Source organism: Lacerta agilis, chromosome 2, assembly GCF_009819535.1.
Source record: "Lacerta agilis isolate rLacAgi1 chromosome 2, rLacAgi1.pri, whole genome shotgun sequence".
NCBI classification, from domain to species: Eukaryota; Metazoa; Chordata; class Lepidosauria; order Squamata; family Lacertidae; genus Lacerta; species Lacerta agilis.
In genome coordinates, this window is record NC_046313.1 from 112,678,001 (window position 1) to 112,704,946 (window position 26,946).

At 43.9% G+C, this 26,946-nt stretch overlaps 1 protein-coding gene across 1 annotated transcript in view; it reads right to left on the minus strand.

Annotated features, from left to right (window-relative positions):
- Positions 1-2,484: 2,484 nt before the first annotated feature.
- Positions 2,485-26,946, minus strand: part of LOC117042466 (E3 ubiquitin-protein ligase TRIM11-like) — a 42,845-nt gene continuing 18,383 nt past the window's right edge. The window contains exons 8-15 of the mRNA XM_033142012.1: positions 20,375-20,838; positions 18,391-18,520; positions 17,819-17,823; positions 17,080-17,310; positions 15,845-15,867; positions 14,658-14,776; positions 13,416-13,448; positions 2,485-3,228 (exon numbers count right to left, since the gene is read on the minus strand). Of these exons, the coding sequence (XP_032997903.1) occupies positions 2,711-3,228; positions 13,416-13,448; positions 14,658-14,776; positions 15,845-15,867; positions 17,080-17,310; positions 17,819-17,823; positions 18,391-18,520; positions 20,375-20,838 (1,523 nt within the window). The 3' untranslated portion in view covers positions 2,485-2,710. The remainder of the gene's footprint in view (positions 3,229-13,415; positions 13,449-14,657; positions 14,777-15,844; positions 15,868-17,079; positions 17,311-17,818; positions 17,824-18,390; positions 18,521-20,374; positions 20,839-26,946) is intronic.

The following is a 26,946-nucleotide window of genomic DNA, read 5'->3' on the forward strand; positions in this document are numbered from 1 at the left end:
GGCAGACAAGCTAGAGGCCACCAGCATCCCGCTCGAGTCCAGAACATTCAAAAGCAGCTTAGTTTCATGCTCCTCTCTGTGCTGCAGGGGGTTCCCTCTGAGAACTGCTGACGGCCGGATCCCCGTAGGCAAGGGCAGTGTCTCATGTGTGCATTTCTTGTGTGGTGGCAGCAGCCTCAACCCTTCGCTTGTCTGGTGCTGCACCCCTTTCCTGTTGCTCTCAGCGTGGTGTTGTCTGTCAGCAGTGGGGGTGGGCGGCGCGCCAGACCCCCAGCTCAGGTTGCCCGGGGCCAGAGGCGTAGGAAGCCTCTGGAGCACCAGGGGCGGCATTGCCGCAGAGGCACCCCCTTGGGCGGTGTGTCCTGACGCATGTGTCGTGACGTCATGACGTATGCATCAGGATAGACTGCGCATGCCCGGAAATCCAAGCATGCACAGTCCATCCTGTTATGAAACTTCCCGCGGGGGCAAGCTGAGAGACTGACCCCCCGGGCGGACGAAGTCTCCGTGCCCTCCTGGCTACTGGAGTCCAGGGGCACAAAGATAATATGCGATTGTTCCCAGTGTGAAGAACAACACGCACAAGCCAGTGAAGGCTAAAACTACTTTATTGCAGTTAAAATGCAGAGTATGTCTCTGCGTAGCCGGCTCATGAATTCAGAGCTGTCTGTAATTGCGTCCAGCATCTCCTTAGCCAGAACAGAAAGTAAAGTAAATCAGTACATTACAATAACATCACATGTGAAGATAAGCTGGTAGGACCAGTGGTTTTCCCACAGGATGAAAACATGACTCATAGTCAAGTGACCTCGCAGCTCGGCTTGTAATAATATCACAACACATCCTGCTGGCGCTGCTGCTCGTCCAGGGGCGACCTGCCGAGCAAGCGCTGGCTCCTGCGGCTTCCCTGTCCGAGCCGCCAATCTCGTGGGGCAGCCCCATAGTGGGGTGGTGGTGGTGGCAGGCTGGTTTTGTTCTCTGGTCCTGCTTGCAGGTTTTATACAAGAGCGGTCTGGGTGGCCCCAGCCTAAAGTGGAGGGGATTAGGGTTTATCTCCCCCCCCCAAAGAAAAAAGAACAGGCTGCACCAGTCCGTAGTCAGTGGCCCTGATAGTGGAACCAGAGTGAGTCCTGCTGAGAAAAAAAATGCTCCTTGGGGGAGCGGTGTGTATTTGGGATGGGGTTGAGGGGCACAGAGAAGGTTCCCTGCATAATGTATAGGGCAGCACAGCCCATGGGGCCCCTTCCGGAAGCTGCCAGACTGCAACTCCCATCCTCTCTGACCCCTGGCCTTGCTGGATGGGCCGGAGGGGAGTTGGAGTCCAGCATTATCCAGAGGACACCCCGTTTGATGCCCCCGATATACAGAATCCAGCCTGTAAATTGAAACACGTATAACTGGGCAGAAGCCCCACTCAATGCAATGAGGTTTATTTCTGTCAAAGTGTGGAGATGTTGAGGCTGTAATTGCAGAGGGCATTTGAAGCTGATGCCCTGTTCAATTTCTTTTTCATTTTCTTCCTGTAAATGGAAAATCCCAGGTGTGGAACTGCCCAGGCACCCGGCCCTTGGGGATAAGCCCACTGGTTTCTGCGGAGTTAAATAAAAAAAAAAGTTCAGCCACTGGAGCAAGGAAGACAGGGTTTATTGCGGAATAGGTTACAGTCAAACTGCACACCCAGAGCAGCGTTACAAGAACTTTTAAAAACTCCTATCATATCCCAGAATACAGTTTGGAAACATCATTACTACATCACTAAAACATCATCACTACATCACAAAAGGGAAGGGTTATACATGATTAACATATAGGAAAAACAAGATTAACATATGGGGGAAACAGAGCAATATCAGGGAGATAGCCCTAAGCCAATGTGAATGGGTGTTAAGTATTGGCAAGGATACCTTGAGCACTAATCTGGGAGAGAACAATGGGATTCCAGCTGAGGGATATTAGCCCGGTGGCTTCCTGAAGCACCCAGAGATTACCTGCTGAGGCATTTCCCTGTGCATGTGGTCTCTCGCCTACTGGATCATGGCAGGGAGATGGGTTCCCTTAAGGGCATCACTGAATACCCCAATGAGTTTGCTCAGGAGGAGACTTTGCTTGGGTGCCCCACCCCCATAATTTCTGCAACACTTCCCACCTAGGGTCTCCAGAGCAAGGAGCTATCCTGCCTGACGTGGGTGAAGGGGTTCATTTTTTAGTCATCTATTAATCCAATGATGCATGAATTTTTCAGCTGCATAAGGTCTTGTGGGGAGAGAAAGGTTTCCTAGAATTGCAGAGTTGAGGGTCATCTAGTCCCACCCTCTGCAGTGCAGGAAACCTTTGCCCAACATGGGGCTCAGACCCACAACCCTGGGTTAAGAGTCTCATTCTCTGCCAAATCAAACATCTCAAAAAGAAAACGAGATTGAAGGTCAGGGAGCCTGTTTGAGGAAAATATTATTTATTGGGACTGTTAAACGTGTGGCTGTCTCTTTAAGAAGTAATAGGCAGAGGGAATTCTGGGAAAAGGAAGGAAAATGCAAAGCCACAACAACCCATTTTTGTTTTGTTATTTCTGCTGATTTTGACTGGAATGAATCCTCTCAAAGGGCCCTTGAAAAACTGCCCAAAGTGCTCTTGGTGGGTAAATGTTTTTTATATCAGTCCCTCTGGTCTGGAGAGAAACTCCTGCTGGGCCTGAGAGGCAGATTTAGTCTCCTCAGGAGATACTGAGGTGGGTTTTATTCCTGCACAGATAAAAGAAAGGGAGGAGGGTCTCTCCAGAGAATGAGGCTCCTGAGAACGTGTAGAGTTCGGCTCCTGAGTCAGCGTCAGAAAAAGACACACGTCCCCCTTCATAGGCCAGAGTCACCCGGATCCTCCTGGGCTCCCCACTCAGGGACAGAAGAGAGTCATCAGGGGAGGTGCAGGCCCAGTACTCGCCTACAGATTTCTCCACAGCCCAGATTCCTTCCTCAGTGTTTAAGGGGAAGAAGCCCTTCCTCTCCACAGACTTCCTGGCAACCCCCACAGCCCACCATTCCCCACTTTCCACACTGACTTCCCAGAAATGTCTGCCTGCTGTGAATCCCTCACATCCCAACACATAAGGCCTGTAGTTGAATCTCTCAGGATTGTCAGGCAGGTCTTGCTCTTTGTCTCCCCTTCTCACGCTTTTCCGATCCTTGGACAGGATGAGTTGGGGATGGGCTGTGTCTGGATCCAGAGTGACATTTGCTGTTGGGGAGAAGATGAGGGAAAGAGAAGATTTAGGCAGAGTCAGCCGAGAGACAGAGATAGACATCTTGTTAAATAAATAAAAAACAGCTGGAAAACCCAGATTCCCTTTCAGATCAATGGGATTTCACCTCTTTGTGAACATAAGTGTGCACAGAACAATTTATTAAACTGTTAAACATGTACATATGGACTCTCCTTAAGGGCAGGGGGATGTTAACTCTTGCCCTCCCGGACTCCTTCTCCAAGATCTTGTAGCTGAGCCAGCGTCTTTTTAGTTCAGCCACAAGAGAAGGGTTTTATACAGTATGTCACTAGCATAAGATGCTGCTGTGTTGTTGTTGTTTTTTTTTTTTTAAGATGCTACTCTGTTGCGATTCTCTGCTCTAGGCAGAATAAAATCATGGAGGAGGGAGTGTTCCCAAAGACTTGGCAAGAGGCATATATAATTTTAATTCCAAAAGGGGATGGAGGGAATGAGCAGGTCGGGAATTTTAGACCTATCTCCCTCCTCAATACAGATTATAAAATCTTTGCCGAAATTTTAGGTAATAGATTAAAAGGAGCATTGAATAGGATCATTGGACCAGACCAACAGGGGTTTTTGCCGAAAAGAAAAATGTTTAATAATATGAGATTTTTTTTGAATTTGATCGTACATTTAAATTGGAACCCAAGTAAGAAAGCAGCTTTTATTTTCCTTGACACAGAGAAAGCTTTTGATAATTTGGCATGGGGGTTTATGAAAAAAGCATTAGAAAGAATAGGTATAGTGGGGAATTTTATGGGAGGAGTAAAAGCAATTTATAACAAACAATCAGCTAAATTAATTATTAATGGTGAAATAACGGAGGGATTTGAAATAACTAAAGGAACGCGCCAGGGGTGCCCATTATCCCCCTTATTATTTATACTCACAATAGAATTTTTACTGAAGGATATTAAGGAAGATAAGAATATTAAAGGAATATCTTTAGGGAAAAATTTATAAAACAAAAGCCTTTGCAGATGATATTATAGTAATATTGGAAGACCCAATGGGATCAATAATCAATTTGAAAGATAAATTACAAAATTATGGGGAATTATCAGGATTTAAAGTTAATGTTAAAAAAACAAAAATAATTCCCAAAAATATAAGAAAAAATGAATCAATTAAATTAGAATCAGTTGCGGAATGGGAGATAGTTAACAAAACAAAAATATTTAGGTATTGTGGTGACTGCAACTAATATAAATTTATTCGACAATAATTATTCAAAAATTTGGAAAGAAATCAAAGGGGAACTAGAACGATGGAAAGGGTTAAATTTATCATTTTCGGGGAGAATAGCGGCGATAAAGACGTTGGTCTTGCCCAAGATCCTATTCTTGTTTCAAATGCTACCGATTGTAGGGAAAAAAGAAACTTTTGAATCTTGGAGGAGAGATCTAAGTAATTTTATTTGGATGGGGAAAAAGGCAAGAATTCAATATAGATTGTTAACGGATGTTAAAGAAAGGGGAGGCTGGGGTGTCACAGACCTAAAATTATATTATGCCTCTGCGTGCCTTTGTTGGCTTAAAGATTGGATTCTGCTTGAAAATAAAGTGCTGCTGGAGCTGGAAGGCTCCAGGAACTTGGCTGGTTGGCACGCATATTTATTACAAGAAAAGAAAGGGAATCATAAAAATTTTACAGATCATATAATTAAAAAATCACTATTTAAAATATGGGAGAATTATAAAAACTTATTTGAACCGAAGACACCTTGGTGGGCATCACCGCTAGAGATGACTGCTTTAAATAGGCGGGCTGAGGAAGGAAAATGGTTAACATATCAGGAATTAATAACGAAGGAAAAAGATCAACTTGTGTTAAAACCATATGAACAAATTAAACAACATTGTGCAAGCTGGCTACATTACCACCAGATACAGAGCTTATTTAAAAAGCATAAAGAGATAGGTTTTTTGGAAAATAAATCTAAATTGCAAGAGCTTTTAGTCGATAGTTCCAATAAATCATTAGTGTAAATTTATAAATATCTATTAGAATGGGAATTAAAAGATGAGGAAGTGAAATGTGTGATGACAAAATGGGCCCAAGATTTAGGAAGACCAATCTACAGAGCGCAATGGGATAAGTTATGGAAAGTTAATATGAGATTTACAGCCTGTACTGGAATTAAGGAGAATATGATGAAATTAGTTTATAGATGGCACTTAACCCCAGAGAAAATAGCAAAAATTTCTAAGACGCAATCAATGGATTGTTGGAAGTGCCATGAAAAAATAGGCAGTTATTTTCATTGCTGGTGGAAATGTTCAAAGATTTTTGGTTTTCGGAGTGAAATATACGAAAGATGAAAGAAGATGGTTAAGTGCACGTTTGGGAAAAAACCTGAGGTCTTCTTATTAAGTATAACTCCTGAAAATATTCCATAGGATAGGAAAAATATTATTTTGTATGCGTGCGCAGCAGCCAGGTTACTTATATCCCAAAATTGGAAAGGGGAGAAAATTCCGACAATTCAAGAATGGTTGATTAAATTAGTGGAATTCATGAATTTGGCTAAGATGACGGCAGCAATTCGAAATATATCCAAACAAAGATCTAAGGCTGAGTGGAAATATGTGGAAGACTATCTGAAAAAAGAAGGTATAAGAATGGATTTGGTGATTTGCTTAGATTGAGATATATGTGGGGAGATTTATATGAAAATGTGAGCTATTTATTTAGTTATATATTTTTCAATCATTGTATAAGGTATAGCAAGTTTTATTTCATTATTAAGGGAAGCGATATACAGACAATTGGAAGTCAATTTTTAATTGTTATTTATAATTCTTTGCTTTTTTCTGTATGTTTTGTTTTTTCAAATATTATTTTTTGTGGATTATAATGTCTAGATTATATGTTTTTTTTTAAAGAATTTATTGGTTTTTCCATAACAAAGAACAACTTAACACCCTCACCAACACTAACCCAAACACAAACCCACCACAACCATAACTGAACAAATACAGACACACCAACGATTCTTCTTCTTGTTTACATACAAAAAAAAAAAAATTCCTTGGTTGAATCATTACAGTTGACTTCCCCTGCTTTCTCTCCTTCGGCTCCAATTCCAAATTTTACTTTAATAACTTCACATCTCTAAAATTAAAATCATTTAAAAATTCAAAACTAAGCATTCTTCTTAAAATCTTGTTTTTTAGTTCACAATAATATATCACTTCTTAACTTAAATAAAATCTAGTCATATTATAACTTCATGATAATTAATAACAAAGCTTCATATCTTCACATATTACTTCTTATATCAAATCATATCAAACATCTTCTTTCCCTTAAACTGCTGCTAATAAAGAAAAATTAAAATATCCCTTCTCTAGTTCAGAAACTTAAAATCTTGACACACCGGCTTCAGGGTACCATAATAGACCATCTTAATTTTACCCTTAATACAATTCATCCTATCCCCCTTCTAACCATTTTCCCTCTTCATCTTACGCTGAAACCACTCCTCAAATTGTCCTCTTTTCTTGTAAGTCCACAGATCCAGACAAAGTCCACAACAATCCTTGCATAGAGCATCAGGGTACACAGTTCATCACCTTCCAGCATCTCCGGTTCGATATTCCATTCCTCTTTTATTTGTAGACTTAATAATTTTTTCCCCATCACTCCCGAGCTCTCACCCCAGAAGTTGGATATAAAAAATCTCCTCATCCTGGGTCTGCCACTCCCGCAGGACTTTTCTTCTTCTCGGAGTTGCCAAACCATTTTACTCTGTTCTTCAATAATCCCCTTCAGCTCTTTGCCAAGGCTCTCTTCCATTACAGCAATGTCCTGAAAAGTCTCATCTGTGGGATATACCCTTTCTGCCATATCCCGATTCAACAAAACCAATTTCTGGTTAAGCAGTTCCAGCCTCAGACCGGTTTGGTGCCGGTCAATGGCGGACGGGAGTTTAACAGCTCCGTCCTCCGTGAGGCTTTAGGGACTACCGTGCCTGCGCCGCGGGTCCCTTAAAGCCACGGGAAGAGCGTCCCGTGGACCGTGGTCTTGTGGGTCCCAGACGTACCGTCTCTGCTCCTGGTTGACCCTCGTGAGGGGGAAAACCAGGCGAGCGGAGCTCCGGTACGGGACTGAAGAGACGGCTGCCTCCGGAGGACAAAGCAGCGATCCCGCCAGACTCGAGCACCCGGCACTTCCGACTTAGAAACTGCAAGAGAAATTCTGTAAGTAAACTTTTTGAACTGACTTACAACTTTGAAGAATTTAGCTTACAGAGAAAACCTCAAAAGGAAGCCTGTTCCCTTTGAACTGCTTGCGGGAGCTTGGTAGCGCTAAAAGATCAAAGCCGCGACTAACGGAAAAGTTTTGCGAACTCTGCCAAACTTTTTAAAAGTGGATTAAAAGTTGTTTTAAAGATGTTTTAAGACTTAAAAATAAGTGATATGGCAAAAGAAGACACCGCTCACCCTCTGGATTAGGATTCAGGGTCAGAAGCGGGCTGCATTATATTGTTGCCAATTTTTTTTGTTACTGTTTCAGTGACTGTTTACCAGTGGAGACATTTTAGTTACTTTGCAGCCAGATACAATTAACTATATGGACTTGGTGGTAACACTGCAAGTGGAAAACAGCTACTGACTTGGGCTATTTAAAATTAACTCTTCTTGGCTGTAAAAAAGTTTGGAACTTTGAAAGTTTGAATTCTTTGCCTAAAAGTTGGATTATTGGACTTGTGTGGGACTTCTGGCTCAGCAGTCTCTTTGTTCTCAGAACTGAGTTGCTGGCCACCTGGTGTTTACTTTTGGGACTGTTGGTCTTCCGCTGTGAATGTCTGAGACTGTTACCACAGCAACTGGAGTGACCTTGAGATTACAATTGCAGAGCTCACAGGAAATGCATGAGAGCACTAGATCTAAAACAACTAGCTCTGCACAAAGAAAAGGCTCTGTTTCCCTAACTTTACAGGAACAAATGGAGAAATTAGTTGCTAGTGTTGCAGAAATTGCAGAAGGACTCAAAAGTGTGACTGAGGAGTTGAAGCAAACGCAGGCTTCAGTCAATACAATTAGTGCATCAGTTAACACAACAGTTAACTCTGCAATAGAAAAACTCCAAGTTGATATAAAAGCTGATATAAAAAACTCCACCCAAACATTGGAAAAGTCAATTGGTCAAATTGAGGAAAACGTAAGGAAGAACAGAGAGGAAATTAATAAAATTGGGCAGGAGGTGACAATCCTGAAAAAGGATTCAGAGGAAATTAAAGTGGTCAAAGAAAAAATAAAAAAGGTGGAGGAGAAATTGGACAATATCGATTTGGAGAAAATAGAGAAAATTGGAACACGACAGAGAACTGTAGAAGAATCTCTTGCTTTTCTTCAACTCCACCAAAGAGAAGGGAACATCCGTTTGAGAGGTCTTCCAGAATTGGAAGGTGACGACCTGAAAGCATATATTGTGGAGCAATTTTCAACATACTGGCAATTGGAAGAAGTAAACGTCTCAGCACGCATAGTGAAGGCCTTCAGATTTGGACCCAGAGGATCCAGAGGGAAGAAAAGCACTAAAACAGTCAGTGACTGTTTGATTGTGCTGCACGATAGACACGACAGAGATTATTTCCTGGACTTACACTATAAAAACAACCTGGTGGTACAGCAGAACAAAGTCATTTTTTATAAGGATATCCCCAAATTTTTCCTGGACAAGAGAATTTCCTATAACGACTTGGTTGCCGAGCTAAGAAGAAGAAACATCTCCTTCAGTTGGGAATTTCCAGAAGGCCTTGCATTTACGTTTGAAGGGAAAAAGATAAGGATAAGATCCCCGGCTGAAAAGCAAAATTTTTTGGATAAACATCTGGAAGAATACAAAGGTACACCACTCGATCCAGCACTCTTTTACAAATTTCCAGAAACATTTCCACCGCCGGGGGTACCAGGACCAAGTGAAAAGGACCCAGAAGAAGGCAAGAAAGCAGAGGCATCTGGAGGAGGAGACTAAAACAAAGGAAAATGGCGCTCAAATTAATGACATGGAATGTTCGGGGATTGAACCAGAGACCAAAGAGACGCAGAGTGTTTTACAGTTTGGAAAAGAAAAATCTAGATATAATATGTCTACAGGAGACCCACATAGTTCGACGACACAGAAGATTATTACAGAACTAAAAATTAGGCCAAGAATTCATATCATCGGATAAAGTCAAGAAGAGAGGAGTAGTAATATATGCAAAGGAGAAATATAGCCCAAGACAGCTATTTAAAGATGAAGAAGGGAGATACATCGCAATCGAAATTAAAGTACAAGGCGAAAAAATTTTGATTCTGGGACTTTATGCACCAAATGATGGAAAGTCAATTTTTTACAAGAAAATACATGATCTGCTGCTGGACTATTTGGATTACAAATTAGTTTGCCTTGGAGATTTTAATGGTGCAGTTTCCACATTAATGGACAGATCTCAAAGAACTAAATTAACAAATGATGGGAAACTTCCAAAGACTCTTTTTGAAATGGTGGACAATTTGAATTTGGTGGACTCTTGGAGGTTAAAAAACCCCACCGAAACAGAGGCAACTTATTTCAGTGAATCTCAGGAGTCATGGTCGAGGATAGATTATATTTGGATCTCGAATGAATTGGCACCAAAAATACAAAAAGCAGAAATCGGCCCAAAGACTTACTCGGACCATAATCCGGTACAGGTAACTCTAAAAATGATTTCCAAGGATTCTTTCAGGTGGAGAATGGACGACGCTTTGATGAGAGACACCAAGCTGGTAGAAAGAGCTGTGAAAAAGATGAAGGAGTATTTTCAAATTAATTGGAATTCGGAAGTTGAAAAGAGGACTGCTTGGGATGCAAGTAAAGCGGTAATGAGAGGATTCCTCATAAGTGAAAAAGCAAAAAAGAAAAAACTACAAAATGCGGAAATGGAAAGGTTGTTGAAATTAATTAAAGTGAAGGAAAAAGAATTAAGAGGACATCCCAAATGTGTAAAAATTCAAAAGGAAATTAAATACCTGCAATCCCAGTATGCAAAAATTGTGAATCAAGATATTGAATGGAAAGTGAAAATGATGAAGCAAAGAACATTTGAATCCGCTAATAAATGTGGAAAACTATTAGCTTGGCAGCTAAAGAAAATACAGAAGGCAAATGTCATTAGTAATTTGGTAGTAAATGGAAGAATTGTGGAGAACCCGGAGGAAATCAGATGGTGTTTTCAAAAATTTTATAAGCAACTGTACAAGGAGGAGAAGATAGAAGAAGCAGAGATAGACCGATTTCTGGAAAAAAATGGATTGCAAAAAGTCCCAGAGGAAAAACTAGTAACCCTCAACCACCCAATATCGATCCAAGAGATAGAGGATGCAATTAACAACATGCAACTAGGGAAGGCCCCGGGACCAGATGGATTAACAGCAAAGTATTATAAGACTTTGAAAGATTGGCTATAGCAGCCTTTGAAAGAAATTGCAACAAAATACTAGAAGGAGATAGGGCACCAGAGACGTGGAAAGAAGCCTTTATCACACTGATTCCAAAACCAGATACAGACAAGACTTCAATGAAAAATTATCGCCCAATTTCCCTCCTGAATGTGGATTATAAAATTTTCGCAAATGTTTTGGCTACAAGATTGAAAAGAGTGTTGAAAGACTATATACATAAAGATCAAGCAGGTTTCTTACCAGGAAGACAAATAAGTAACAACAAGAGAATTATTGTGGATATTTTAGAAAAGCTGGAGAGAAACATAAATACGGATGCAGCACTATTGTTTATTGATGCAGAGAAAGCCTTTGATAAAGTATCTTGGACATTTATGAAAAAGAATTTGGAAAAGATGGGAGTTGGAGAAAGATTTTTAAATGGCATTAAGGCCATTTATACAGAACAAAGAGCAAAAATAATAGTAAACAGTGTGATATCGGAGGAAATTGAAGTTGAGAAAGGAACAAGACAAGGGTGCCCTATCTCCCCTTTATTATTTATTACGGTCCTGGAAGTCCTCCTAAATATGTTACGAAAAAACAAACAGATAAAAGGAATTAGGGTGGGAGAGAAAGAATACAAACTACGCGCCTTTGCAGATGATTTGATGCTATCCCTACAGGAACCGGAAAGCAGTGTCCCCAAAGCCCTGGAATTAATTGAACAATTTGGACGTGTAGCTGGCTTCAAATTAAATAAACAGAAAACCAAAGTTTTAAGTAAAAATATGAGTGCAGAACAGATACAAAGACTACAAGATGGCACTGGTCTTAACTTTGTTAAAACTGTAAAATATCTAGGTATCAATCTCACAGCAAAAAAATTGAACCTGTACAAGGACAACTATGAAAAACTGTGGACAGAGATAAAGAAAGACTTGGAGATATGGACGAGATTAAAATTGTCATTAATGGGAATAATAGCAGTGGTTAAAATGAATGTTCTACCAAGGATGCTGTTTTTATTCCAAGCCATACCAATTTTGGATAAATTGGACTGTTTCAAGAGATGGCAAAGGGACCTATCGAAGTTTATATGGCAGGGTAAAAAGCCTAGAATTAAGTTTAAGATCTTGACAGACTCAAAAGAGAGAGGAGGCTTTGCCCTGCCGGATTTAAGACTTTATTTTGAAGCAGCGGCCTTTTGCTGGTTGAAGGATTGGTTTAAACTAGAGAACGTGGATGTGTTGGACTTGGAAGGACATGATAATATGTTTGGTTGGCACGCATATCTTTGGTATGACAAAGTTAAAATCCACAGAACTTTTAAGAACCATATAGTTAGAAAATCTTTGTATCAGGTTTGGATAAGATATAAAGACTTATTGGAGAGAAAGACTCCTAGATGGATTTCACCAGTGGAGGCCAAGGCCTATAAGAGACCGAATATGTCTGCAAGTTGGTTACGATATATGGACATATTGCAGCAGGAAGGGGACTCATTTAAGCTGAAAAGCTATGATCAAGTCAAAAGTCAAGTCCCCGACTGGCTGCAATATCATCAGGTACACAAAACATTTAAATTAGACAAAAAAATTGGTTTTCAAGTGGAAAAATCAAAACTGGAAACAGAACTGATCGAATCGAACTCTAAAAACCTTTCCAAGATGTATAATTTGCTGCTAGAGTGGCATATGAAAGATGAATTGGTTAAATCGACAATGATAGATTGGGCGAAGGATGTGGGACATAATATTATGATGGATGACTGGGAGAGATTGTGGCAGAAAGGTATCAATTTTACTGCTTGTAACAGTTTAAGAGAAAACATAATGAAAATGGTATACAGATGGTATCTGACACCAGTTAAGATAGCTAAGATGAATTCTAAAATGTCAGATGTGTGTTGGAAATGTAAAGCTGCGAAAGGTACCTTTTTTCATATGTGGTGGTCGTGTTCAGGGGTAAATGCTTTCTGGGATAAGATTTATAATGAGCTTAAAAAGGTAATGAAAATTACCTTTAGTAAGAAACCAGAGGCATTTCTCTTGAGCATGACCAATGAAGAGATACCCAGTCAGGACAGAGTATTTTTTATGTATGCCACAACGGCGGCTAGAATCTTATTGGCAAGAACCAGCAGTCTCACCTATCCCAGGGACAGTCACATGTCAGTGGTGGGCGGAGCCAGAAGCAAAAGTGGGCGGAGCAGCAATGTAAACTCCAAGCAGGCTCAGGCTCGGAGCGGAGCAAAGAGGAGGGCAGCCATGTGCTCCGCGCGATGGAGCCCCATCGTCTTCTTGTCTGATCCCATCAAAACAGGACAGGAAGCAGCAACTGCTCAAAGGCAGCCAGGGTCCGCCCACCAGCTAACCCTATTGGCCAGCTGAGGGGCTCGGCGGCAAGGGACAGGGGCTGATGCAGGGGGAGGAATACACCCCCCTGTAAGCACGGGAAACGGCTCCCACTTGCTTTGAGGGCTGAGGTTTTTCTCTCCCAAGTAGGCGAGGTCTTCCCACCCAGTCCCTGGCCAGCAGGGGAGGAGCTCCTTCCATTAAAAACGGGAAATTTAAGGGAAATAAAAAATAAGGGAGAGCAGCGGGAAACTGCTTGAAATAAGGGAGAATCCTGGGGAAAACGGGATACTTGACAGCACTGATGCTGTCGGTAGATTTTTGTCATTGTCTTGTTGGGCTGTGTGTGGAATGAAGGGGGACCATATCGGGGTGAAGGAAATTTACCTTTCTGAATCAGTTTTCTGAATAGCAGAGCATCTGGGGAAGCAAAAAATATATAAAGTGTAAGGGCAACACTATTACACCTGAAATAAATCTCTACACAAAAGTAACACTTCATAATGTGGCATCCTTAAATTCAAGTACTGTCAAAACTCTTGCCCTCCCGGACACCTTCTCCAAGATCTTGTAGCTGAGCCAGTGTCCTTTTAGTTCAGCCACAAGAAAAGATATAAAGTGGAAGGGCAACACTCTTCCACCTGAAATAAATCTCCATACAAAAGTAACACTTCAAAACGTAGCATCCTTAAATTCAAATACAATTATTGAATATTAATTAAATTGTACAAAAATAATTAAAAACAAGGAAATCATAGGAAGAATCTATGAAAATAACCAGAGCTTTAAATAGCAGATTAAGAATATTCAGCATAAATCCTGATGGTCTCTGAACTTTGTCCCTGAAATTGGGCTCTACATTCTTGGACTGGAGGGGAGGCAGAGCAATAGGAATCTGGTAAAAGGAGGCAGATGGGAGATGGAGGCAGCCTTAACATCTTCCCAATTAAGTGGTGGTGGGAATAATTAAAGCCAAAATTGTGAAACATAAGGAGAAGCAAAGTTTGATGAGGAAGGATTGGCAGAGCTCTCAGCCAAAAGGAAGTTCTTCCTCACAAACCTTCTACAAACCTTCAAGGTTGTTAACAAGCATAATTGTGCCCTTTGTGGCTCATGTGCAATTGCTTCCACTCTCAATGTGGGAACTCTCAGGAGATTTTGACACATAAAGCACTAGATATGGCAGCTGCAGTGGGACATCTGAGGAGGAGACGGCTCAGGCCTTGGCTCCACTGCTGAGAAACAAGCCTGAGCAGGAGGCAGAGGGGGAACTGGGGGCTTCTCAATGCCCTTTGACTCTATTCAGAGCAGGAGAACCACCAAAAGGACAACCCCAGATTGTGTAGATGGGTAACCAAAAGGAAAAGGAGGTTCTGTATAATTGAAAACAGAAGCACATGGGAGGAAAAAAATCCTTCCTTTGCTCTACACTCTGTTACAGGCTTTCATTACAGGATTCAGCGTCACAATATACATGGGCCATTCTGAGGACAGGAAATGAAGATTGGAGCACCAAGAAGGAAGGTATCCTGGGGTTACTCAATTCCATGCAATAAGAGCCTGGCATGTTGACTTCTGAAGAAGTAATAGAATTCCCAGTGTGAAATCCTGACACCCATTTTTCATTACCTTTCCATTGTTTCATTGTATCCTCCACAAGGTGATTCAGATCACAGGAATCCAAGATCCTGCTCTTCAGCTCTGGAGGGAAAGCCAGTGGCTTCTCTGGACTCTCTCTTTTCTCATACCTGGTGAAAAGGAAAACAATGAATGGTCCCATTGTGGCACTGTCTCCCAAATTATTGCAGGGGATCTCAATAACATGAACAAAGTGGAAGTTCATTTCCCAATAGGTCATTTTCAGGATTCAGCTTCATCTCTTGACACCCACCTCCAAGCCCTGGTGTAGCATTTCAACTTCCAGCCCTGACTGAGATGGAAAAGCGGGATAAAGCTGGGTGTCCACCACAGATTGGGGAGACCTCAGTCCAAAACTCCTGAGGGCAGCTGTCAGTGGCTTCGTAAGGATGCTAAACAGCACAAGGGACAACATGTAAACCTGTGTGACACCACCGGAGGGCTCCCATGGCTTCCAACGATGCTGCCCCATAACAACTTTCTTGGAAGGTCCCAGGATGTAAGAACCAAACCCCTGAAGTGGGGTGCCTGCAATCCCTCCCTCCCCGAGCTTCTCCAGAGGATGTGAGTGACGTCCAAAGCTGCCTCAACCCTCCCTGCCCCCCTCTCTCACCCAGGAAGGGCACAACCCCATGCCCCATGGGACTCTCCCTTCAGAGGCAGGAAACAACCTGACTTTCAGCCCCCACTCCAGACCACCTTCAGCCTCTCACGCTGGAGACGCTCCCAAGAAAAAGAATCCACCCATTCTAGACCAACAGACCTTCCCTCCCTAAGTGCTTCAAAGGGGCTGAGTTACCAGAGTTGTGTGACTTCTGGTTGGACATGGAAATCTATTGGTACGTCCTAAGCCCTTCCCAAGCATCTTTGGCAGTTTCTCTTCTTGATGTTTCAAATTACCAAAAAGTCAATGAAGAGAAAGTGCAAGAGAAAGAAAAAAGCCCCCATCCCTGGCTGATGTGATGTGGGGAGGGAGGGAGGAGGCAGTTGACTGTGAACCTTGGAGGGAGAATTGGGGGGGGTACAAGTTCCAAAGAGGGGGTCCTGCTTTTACCTGTGAGATGCTGCAGGGAGTGAGTCCTACTGTCTCCCCCCTGCAGCCCCTGGAGAGCCATGTTTGAGGTGTTTGAATCTCTGCTTCAATGTGATGCTAATGGAAATGAGCCAGATCCACTTACCTCTGCAAGGTCCTTCTCACATCCTAGAGGGGAAAAGAGAAGGGAATTCACTGCACACCACAGGACACACTAAGAAGACCCCCCTCAGACCTCCTCATAGTGGAGGAACAGCCTGGTCCTCGGATGTCAGTCTGCCTGGCACATGCCAAGGCTTTGGGTAGGGATGGCAGAATCAGCCAGTTTTCGTTTCTCACAGCTTTTATTTTTCCAATCTGAAATTATGAATTGTTCTAATATCAAGTTCTCCACTTTTCCACATCAGTTTAAAATTATTGTTTAAAATCCACCAGCATTTTAGAAAAAATTCACATTTGTAGGTTCAAGAGAAGATTCCACCCCATCTCCTCTCTTAGATTATAATTTAGTAACTTTAATCCAGTTTGCATTGTGCAATTCAGACGTAAGAAAGCCTACAGGATAATCCTGCCAGGGCACTATCCCAAACTGTCTTCCATAGAAGTTCCCAAATTTCAAAATCTACTTTCCAACTGGAAATTTAAAAAGCACCTGCAGCATAAAATGCCTCCAAAGGGGTAATAAAACAGCTCAGTGTTTCTTTTGAGTTCATCCACACTTCTGCTTTTCCTGTGTTCAGAAAACACAGGTCCCAGTGGATTTGCCTTTGCCCTGCTGCTTTCCCTGAGGAAAAACCTGTTCCTTAGTGCAACATCAAACCAAAGGTCAATCCAGAGAAAACCTGGCTGATGTTTGCTCTAATTCACCAGTAAACAGCAGGTTTTCCTGGAGGGAAGGGGTGGTACAAGCAGCAGTCTGGATGAGTCCCTCTGTCTTGCTCTTTTGTCACTGTGACTGAGCACCATTTTGGGCCAATCTGGATCCATTGTGAAGGTGATCAACCCAGAGGTTGTGGAGGAAACGGGAAGAGAAGCTTGGCCAAGAGACTGGCTCATGTCAGAAGGAGGCCTGAACGCATCTTTGGTGAAGCCCCTCACAGGGCAGGAAGGCAGCATTGCCCAGCGGGAAGGCATTAGGAGACAAAGCATCAGCAAAGAACAGAATACCACCTCCCGTTCCATCAAGAACACAGAAGAATCTCTAGTCTGCATTCAGGTGAGTTTACAAACCTGACTAGCGGCTCCATCAACTGAGCCCCTGAACTCCCCTGAACATGCATACATGAAAGGGGCACATAAAGGATGGGAGGCAGCCTTTTCCTGGAGCCTTGGGCTGTTCCGGCCACTGTCTTACCTGCAGGAGTTCACTCGCTGTCTTACCTGCAGGAGTTCACTCGCTGGCTGCTGACTCATCTCCTCCATCTCCCGGATGATATTCTCAAGAGAGGAGAGTTTCCTGGAGAGTCTGGCCTGCTGCTCATCCCTTCTCCCTGCAATCTCCTTCTCCACCTCTTCCACATGATTCAGCAGACGTTTTTCTTCTTCTTCCAGGAACTGGCGCAGTTCTTTGAACTTCTCCACAGTCTTCAACCTCTCCGTTTTTGTCAATTTCTGCAAGAAAAGAGGAGGTCTGAGTGTGGAAGATGGTCAGGCATCAAAACATCAGGAAGAGCATGATGAGAATTCCACAGGGAGGACATTTCTGATTTTTCATAGACATGAAACCTCCAGTGACTAAAGAAGTAAACATTTATTTTGAGGGGAAGCCCTCTTAATAGCTGTTTCTGATGACTTCTATTTCGCAGAGACCTACAGCCTCAAGCAAGGAGCTCTTTTTCTACCCACGGATGTTCCCTGCATGTTTTGGGGCATGGCATAACCAGAGTTCATAGCTGTTCAGAGAACATCCATGGGCTTAAAAGACCCCTCAGTTTAGACTGGGGCCATTTAAAAAGACAACAGAAACAGGGGAGGATGAGGAGAAAGTGCAGAGTTTATCCTCATAGCTCCCTGAATTTCCTAAAGATGAACAATAGCACACATTTAGAAAGACAACTCTTTAGTAATATTTATGGTTAATCAGGATTTGAATTGAACTGCTTCCACCCTTTCAGCTCACAATTCCTATAAAAGACAATGTGAAATACATTGTTACCCGAGTTACAAGTGCCTCAGGTTACAAAGGCTTCAGGTTACAAACTCCGCTAACCTGGAAGAATTACCTCGAGTTGAGAACTTTGCCCCAGGATGAGAACGGAAACCGTGTGCCGGCAGCGCAGCAAGAGGCCCCATTAGCAAAAGCACGCCTCTAGTTAAGAACGGACCACCGGAATGAATTAAGTTCGTAACTAAAGATACCGCTGTAAACTCAAATTAGCTGCATTCAACGGTGAATTTACCTAATTTCCTATTGCTGAAAAAATATGGAGACCAAAACAGAGCAATCCTTTGAAATTCACACATCTGAATTGTTCAGGGTTGACCCAGCCAGGTAATGTTCACAAAAATGTATTTATAAGGGTAAAGTATATATAAAATATTTATACAGGGAAGTAGCTACCCTAACATCTGGTTCATTTGCAGAATAAAAAATGAATAAACAGACTGATATGGAAAAAGGAGAAATGGGGAGAAGCTGAAATGGGCAGATTTCCCCATCCCTCCTCAGTCCTGACTCGATTCTTCAAGTGCTTGTTCCCTCCCTAGTAACAACAGAGACACCTACAAGGAGGTCTTTGCTTTCCTTCTCCAGGTCTGCTTGATAGGCCAGAATTTCCTCTCTCTCTTTCCTCAGAATCTCCAGGCGGCGACAGATCTCTCCCTAAAGTGAAAAGAAAAAACTCAGGTTTGATTGAGACACAAAGAGAGGAGATGAATATTACACTGTCATTTTGCGCCCAGTGGCCTTGCTATAATGGTAAAGTAGTTTACTGGAGGAAATAACCTTTTTGGGTCCATGGCTCCCTGGACGAACTACATTCTTTCTGCAACACACCTGTGGGGCTCAGGATCCCAGTTAGGGCCCCCCTTGCTTGCAGCCCCTCACCCTTTCTCTAACACCCTCCCTTGCGAAGCGCTCTCTCAGCCTCCTCCCCTCTCCCCTCTCCTTTAGGAGTCCTCCTCTTGGTCTCTGACCTGCCCCAAAGAGAGGTGCCTCCTCATGCTGCCCCACAGGGGCCTGGGACTTGTCTGTCCATTTCCAACAGCAAGGGCCCCTCGCCAGTTTCTGGCAACCAACACCCCATGGCCAGCCCCAGAGGCACCATTCCCCTGCGGAGCTTGTAGCCAGGGCTGCTGCAACAAATAGCTGCACAAGCCTTTGGGAGGCAGAGATGGCATCTGAGGGGGGAGGGAAGGAAAGAAAGAGGGAAGGGTTGCTAGCGGCACCCCTGAAGCATCATTCAAGGCACCCCAGGGTCCCAGAGCACACTGGTTGAAAACCACTGCAGAACTGGGACGGGAAAGTTTTCTAGTGCAACTAACTAGTCTGGAGAAGAGCAAAGGCAGCCATGATTGCTCCTTTGTCTTTTCCCAGGAAAGATGAGATGAGATGGTTGGACAGTGTTCTCGAAGCGACTAGCATGAGTTTGGCCAAACTGCGGGAGGCAGTGAAAGATGGGCGTGCCTGGCGTGCTCTGGTCCATGGGGTCACGAAGAGTCGGACACGACTGAACGGCTGAGCAACAACAACAAGGAAAGTCGTGGCCTGACTTCTCATCTTGAGGTCCCAGGGAGACGTGGGAAGAGGAGGAGGAAGGGGTGAGGCAGGATCCAACCTGGGATGTATCAGTCTAGCATCAAAGTGATAGTGAAGTCAGCCCAAGAGGCTAGAGATACAGGAATAGAGCAGCGCTTCTCAAAACTTCACCCATTCCAAACCCGTCTTCTGCAAGCCTAGGGCTTTTCCACCCTTCCACAGGTCCAATTCTGAGTTGTCATGGAAAAGTCACCTTTCCTCCTAGTCTTTGCAGATGCTACTCAGAACCACTGAGTCCTTTGCCATTTGGGATGGGAGGAGATTGCACAGGCCCCACAGCACTCCCAGAATCAGCGGGCTCCTCCCCACCAGTAGGAGCTTCCACCCACCACTCCCAAATCTGCTTCCAACAGATAATTGGGAGGGATCCTGCACCATCTGGTCAATTCCTAGCCACCTCCCCCCCTGCAGCTGACCCCTTGCTGCTCTCTGCTTTGCAGGGCATTGAAGAGGCATCCTGCCAGCCAAAGGAGACATATACTTAGTTGTGTATATGCAATTTGCATTTGTAGTTTCTAAATATTTATAAAGCAACCTTGCTGGGGGATGTGGATGAGGTTAACCCTTTCTGGCAGAGAGAAAGACTTCAACTCCCTCCTCCCAGGAGCCCTCAGGCTTCCCCTGGGCTGCTTTTTACATAATTAACAACCACCAATAAATGCCATTCCTACTTTGGACCTGAGAATTAAAAGGAAAACCTCCCAAGAAGAGTCCACAGCTATTTCAATTCAATTTATTTATTGCATTACCCGTATGGCCATAGCAAATAGTGAGAACCTATCGTGTTTGTTCCTAGAATACTACAGATACAGTTAAAACATTAAGTGTAAAAACATGCTGGGTAATACAGATAGGAAAAGGAGCAATAACAGGGCATGCACAGCTATTTCACCAGCTCAAGATCCAGGGATCTCCTACCTTGTATTCCTCAAAAGCCTCCTTCAGAGGAATCACCTTGTGATTTTCATGTTCGTTTGATTTGTCACACACCAGACAGATGGGGGCTTCATGGACTTTGCAAAAGAGTTTCAGGGGCTCCTGGTGATCCTCACAGACTCCTCCTTCCCCTCCTTCCTCCTTCCCCTCTTGAAGGCTGAGATTCTGGGCTATTTCTACCATGTTAGCCAGTTGCCGGTTGGGGATGAGGCTCCTTCTCTGGACTCTTTTCCTGCACTGAGGGCAGGAAGCCTCTGCCTCCGATTCCCCCCAGCACTGGATCAGGCAGGATCGGCAGAAGTTGTGCCCACACTCTGGGCTGGTCACTGGATCCTTGAAGTAATCCAGGCAGATGGAGCAAGTGGCTTCATCGCGGAGACGCTGGATGTGACCCCCTGCAGCAGCAGCCATGGCTCCTTCGAGCCAAAAACGCGAGTTAAGTTTCACTTTCTCAGTTTACTCACTGGGAGTTTCCCTTCCTGGAAATGACTCAGAAACTCAGTGACCACCTGATCTTTTTTTTTGTAAAAAAATGTCCCCAGGTCTTTTGCATTTGGTGAATGTTTTCTCAGGGAGCAGCGAATGCTTCTGGATTGCTTCCCATGCTTTTGATAACACGCAAACACACACACCAAGTAAGTTGTGGTATTCATATTGTAACATTTTCATTCATAGGCTTTGTGATAGGAAAAAACCTGCTCCTTTTCCCTTATGGGGTACCCTACAGCCCGTATACAGTCCTTATGTAGGTTCACTATCAGTAAGGTAAAGGTGAAGGGACCCCTGACCATTAGGTCCAGTTGCGGACGACTCTGTGGTTGCGGCTCTCATCTCGCTTTACTGTCCGAAGGAGCCAGCATACAGCTTCCGGGTCGTGGCCAGCATGACTAAGCCGCTTCTGGTGAACCAGAGCAGCACACGGAAACGCTGTTTACCTTCCCGCCGGAGCGGTCCCTATTTATCTACTTGCACTTTGACGTCCTTTAAAACTCCTAGGTTGGCAGGAGCTGGGACTGAGGAACAGGAGCTCACCCCGTCGTGGGGATTCGAACCCACAGCCTTCTGATCAGCAAGCCCTAGGCTCTGTGGTTTAACCCACAGCGTCATTAACAGAATATAATTCAAAATTCCTATGCGCTACGTCTTCTAACTACCGTATATACCCGAATATAAGCCGACCCGAATATAAACCGAGGCACCTAATTTTCCTACAAAAACCTGGGAAAGCTTATAAGCCGGTTCACCTTTGCCGCTGTGGAGGAGGAGGAGGAAGGAGCAGCCTTTGGGCTGCTCCTTCCTCTTCCTCCTTTGCCAAGTTTGCATTTATGCGAGCAGTTCAGGAATGGAACAAGCTGCCTGGGGAGAGTAAAGAACTGCTGTTCTTGTACGCTTCTTAAGGAATGGTTGACTGGGGAGAGTGGGTGGCGGCACGAGCTGAGAGAAAGGGCTTCTTTCTCGCCGCCCCCACCACCCGCCTCACTCAAGTATAAGCCGAGGGCAGCTTTTTCAGCACAAAAAATGTGCTGAAAAACTAGGCTTATACTCAAGTATATACAGTACATATCAGCAGAGAAATACAAACGTATTCAAAGGGTAATCGAAAGCAATTACAAAAGATACATACATCGCGGTATATCGGGGGCAAAGGATATATTCATAAAGATACATTAGTTGCACATTGGCTTTCTTTGGTGAGATATGGGGAATACGGTTGTTGAGGGTAGAGTGCCACACGTTTTTACAGTGACATTCTGTAACCTGGAGGCACATTTCACAATGGTATTTTCATACAGTAGAAATTCATATATCAGGATCTATTTCCTTTTGTGAGAGGGAGGAAATGAGAAGGGGGCCGGATTCCTTCATGAGAGTGCTTAAGGAGTTATTGACCGGCACAGAGACATCTCAGGCTCCTGATGCAGATTTCATCTTGATGGTGGAAGGTGTTAAATACTGAGATATGTCTGGATGGGGTGGGGGTGCTTTCCTTCCTCAGGTCCTCCTCAGGCCCCATCCGTGAAGGTGAAGGGGTGAGGGGTCGTTTTCCAACTCCCCTCTCTGAACATGGCTTCCCTTGTGTCAAGATACTAAAGTTGGGGGTAGGGGTTGTTGTAGCAGGAAACTGAAATCCCCTCTCTGTTCATGTGTGTACATGTGGATACGTGAATTATTACAACTGATAACGAAAAACTACCCAAGAGAGAGCTCCCCCTGAACAATGGTGTGTTGGGGGTTTTACCCCTTCTGATTTCGGCAGTCCCTTTGTCAGGGTGCCTCCTCGAAACATCAGACATTTGTCACAAGGTAAGATGGTAAGGTAAGGGGACACGGGTGGTGCTGTGGGTTAAACCACAGAGCCCATGGCTTGCTGATCAGAAGGTTGGCGGTTGTAATCCCCGTGACGGGGTGAGCTCCCATTGTTCAGTCCCAGCTCCTGCCCACCTAGCAGTTTGAGAGCACGTCAAAGTGCGCAAGTAGATAAATAGGTACTACTCTGGCGGGAAGGGAAACAGTGTTTCCGTGCGCTGCTCTGCTTCGCCAGAAGTGGCTTTGCCATGCTGGCCACATGACCCGGAAGCTGTACACCAGCCGGCTCCCTCGGCCAATAAAGTGAGATGAGCGCCGCAACCCCAGAGTCATTGGGACTTGACCTAACGGTCAGGGGTCCCTTTACCCTTTACCTTAAGATGGCACAACAAGTAAGGTGACTGCATTTCTTAAAAAATCCAGTTTGTATCTGGATTGGATTTGAATTGACTCTTGACTATGTCTTGTTGCTGTTTCCAAATATATAGAATAGGCTTTTAATTGCATCCATATGTGCAATTTTAAAGCTGTATTTGTATACAAAACCATTTTTTATATGTTTTCGTGGCATATTTAGTCAGGAACGCCTCATGGGAAGAGATCCATTTAAAAAATAATGATCACGTGGCCCTCAGTCCAATTTCATGCGGCCCTCAGCTTCGTTTCATGTTGGTGAGAAGGAGGGGGAGATGGGGTAAAGACAAAAGGGAAAGGGGGCTTATCCTCCAGCACCCTACCCATTCCTTTGACGCCAACGCACCCACTTTTGATCCTGGACCCACCCACCTCAAGCACATGGCTGCCCCACTCCAAAAGGATGTCCACCACTGACCTCCCTTGGACACTCAATAAAAGAGGAGCATAAATCAGGTGTAGGGAACCTTTGGTCCTCCAGGTGCTGCTGAACTACAATTCCCATTGGCCGCAGCCAGCATGGCCGATGGCTGATGGGAGATGTAGTTCAGCAACTGCTGGAGGGCTAAATGTTTGTCCTCCCACCGTCTGTGTCAATGATCCTTCTAGACCTAATTTTGGTGAATGGTGAAGGCACACGTTTTTACCCTGGCTTGTGGTGCCTGTATATTTTAAAGACCAATCTTATATTTGTAACTTGTTTTGAACTGTTTTTGATACTGCATTTTAATGGTAGCAACCCACCCTGGGGCCATGGTGTGAAGGGCAAGTAATAAATTGCTAATAATAATAATAATAATAATAATAATAATAATAATAATAATAATAATAATAGTTCCCTACACATCCAGGTGGCGCTAGGGACCCAGCTGGCGCTGTGGGTTAAACCACAGAGTCTAGGGCTTGCTGATCAGAAGGTCAGCAGTTTGAATCCCTGCGACAGGGTGAGCTCCTGTTGCTCAGTCCCAACTCCTGCCCACCTAGCAGTTTGAGAGCACGACAAAGTGCAAGTAGATAAATAGGTACTGCTCCGGCGGGAAGGTAAATGGCATTTCCTTGCGCTGCTCTGGTTCGCCAGAAGCGGCTTTGTCATGCTGGCCACATGACCCAGAAGCTGTCTGCGGACAAACGCCGGCTCCCTCGGCCTATAGAGCAAGATGAGCACCACAATCCCAGAGTTGGACACGACTGGACCTAATGGTCAGGGGTCCCTTTACCTTTACACCCCCTCATGACTGTCAAAGAAAGGGAGAGGGGAAAGGGGGTGGCAGCAGGAGGGGGGAATTAATGGCCCCTCGCTTTTGGCCTCGCCCCACACCAGGCCCTTTTGGGTGGGCCTTGACATGTCAAAGGCTGCCCCCACCCCCTGAGGCACACAACCTAAACAGAAAGCGCAAAACAGAAGGCTTGGAGCTTATTTACTTGGAAGGAAGGGTTTGCCGAACGTCCCTCTTGGGCTCGATTTGCCTACAGGTTGCCTCCTTGGTGGTTTTTCACATTTGCGCTACGGGTCAAGTGTTACAAGTGCTGAATATCCACACAAACAAACACCCTTGGCCCTGTTACCACCTTCCAAGCAATATTATTCCGTTCCTTACTCCGTAGCTCTTCAAAGCATCTCCTCGCACAAACTCTCTTTCAAAGTTGTCATTGATCTAGTTATTACATAATTTCTGTATTTAAATGTTTGCTAAAAACAACAAAGTGAAAGCAATATTACATTGAAACAAGATCACAATAAGGCGCTTGAACCAGAACTTTTATTATGTATCAATGAGGCCTTTGTGATTTGAACAGAGCGAAAATGGAGAAAAGAAGGCAAACAGGGAGAAATGTAAAGTACTACACTTGGGCAAAAAAAAAATGAAAGGCACAAATACAGGATGGGCACAAATACAGGATGGGTGACACCTGGCTTGAGAGCAGTACATGTGAAAAGGATCTAGGAGTCTTGGTAGACCATAAACTTGACATGACTCAACAGTGTGATGCAGCAGTTAAAAAGGCTAATGCAATTCTGGGCTGCATCAATAGGAGTATAGCATCTAGATCAAGGGAAGTAATAGTACCACTGTATTCCGCTCTGGTCAGACCTCACCTGGAATACTGTGTCCAGTTCTGGGAACCACAGTTCAAGAAGGATACTGACAAGCTGGAAGGTGTCCAGAAGAGGGCAACCAAAATGGCCAAAGGCCTGGAAACGATGCCTTATGAGGAACGGCTTAGGGAGCTGGGTATGTTTAGCCTGGAGAAGAGAAGGTTGAGGGGTGATATGATAGCCATGTTCAAATATATAAAAGGATGTCACATAGAGGAGGGACAAAGGTTGTTTTCTGCTGCTCCAGAGAAGCGGACACGGAGCAATGGATTCAAACTACAAGAAAGAAGATTCCACCTAAACATTAGGAAGAACTTCCTGACAGTAAGAGCTGTTTGACAGTGGAATTTGCTGCCAAGGAGTGTGGTGGAGTCTCCTTCTTTGGAGGTCTTTAAGCAGAGGCTTGACAGGCATCTGTCAGGAATGCTTTGATGGTGTTTCCTGCTTGGCAGGGGGTTGGGCTGGATGGCCCTTGTGGTCTCTTCCAACTCTATGATTCTATGAATTCAGAGTCCCTTGGACCACTTGCTGTTCCCGATACCAGTCAACCTCACAGAGCAGTTTTGGGGATAAAAAGGGGTGTGAGGGGGGAATAAGCAATTTCACCACACTAGGTACCCACGTTGCTAGCACCTGCTCACAACACCTTGCCATAATTTATGCTGCGTTTCTGATACTCATAGTAGGTAGTTTCTCTGCTCCACCCCACATCACTAAGGTTTGAAAACTTGCTGGTTGCAGCAATGCTTGATTTAGTGTGAATGTGCTTCTCAAACCACTTTCTTTCTTTTTTTTATGAAGAATTTATTAGCATTTTCATAACAAAACATACACCCATACCCACACCTACAAATATAAAACAAATACAAATATTGCCAGGATTCTTCTTCTTGTTTGTATACATAAAGAAAAATTTCTATTTCCGAATCTTGACGGTTGACCCCTGCCTTTTCACCTTCGGTTTTAAATCCATAATCTGCTTTTTTAACAACTTTTCTCTTAAAAAATTAACTTCAATTAAAAATAAAACAATCATCTTAATCATCTTACTCTATCATAAATCTTAACAAAATATTCTCATAAAATCTGAACTAACTTCTTCTATCCTTTATCATGCTGCTAATAACATAAAATCTCAATATCTCCTTACTTATTCAAAATAAACTTAAAACTAACAACCTTCACCCTCCGGTTTCAGAATACCATAACAGACCATTTAGATTTTACATTTAATACTTCACCCCACTCCCCTTCTGTCCATTGTCCTTCTCTGTCTATCGCCGGAACCAATCTTCCAATTATCCTCTTTTCCCATATGTCCACAGATCCAGGCACAGTTCACAACAGACCTTGCATCGAGCTTCAGGGTACACATCTCCTCTTCTTTCGGCTCCTCCGCTTCTTTGTAACATTCTTCTTCTTTTTGTAGATATCTTAATTCCTTGTCCCTTGCCCCCGAGCTCACACCTCGGGGTCTGGATATAGCAAATCTTACCGTCCCGGGGCTGCCACCCCCAAAGAACGGGTCTTTTTCCTGGAGTCGCCCTGTCATCTCTCTCCATCCTTCAAGCATCCCTTCCAGCTCTTTGCCAAGGTTTCCTTCCATTGTATAAAACATTTGGAAAGCCTCCTCTGTGGGAAGTAAAATTTTTTTGTTTATTACCCCACTCAAGACTTTCAGTTTCCGATTAAGCAGTTCCAGCTTCAAGACAGTAAGCTTTTCTTCATCCGTTAG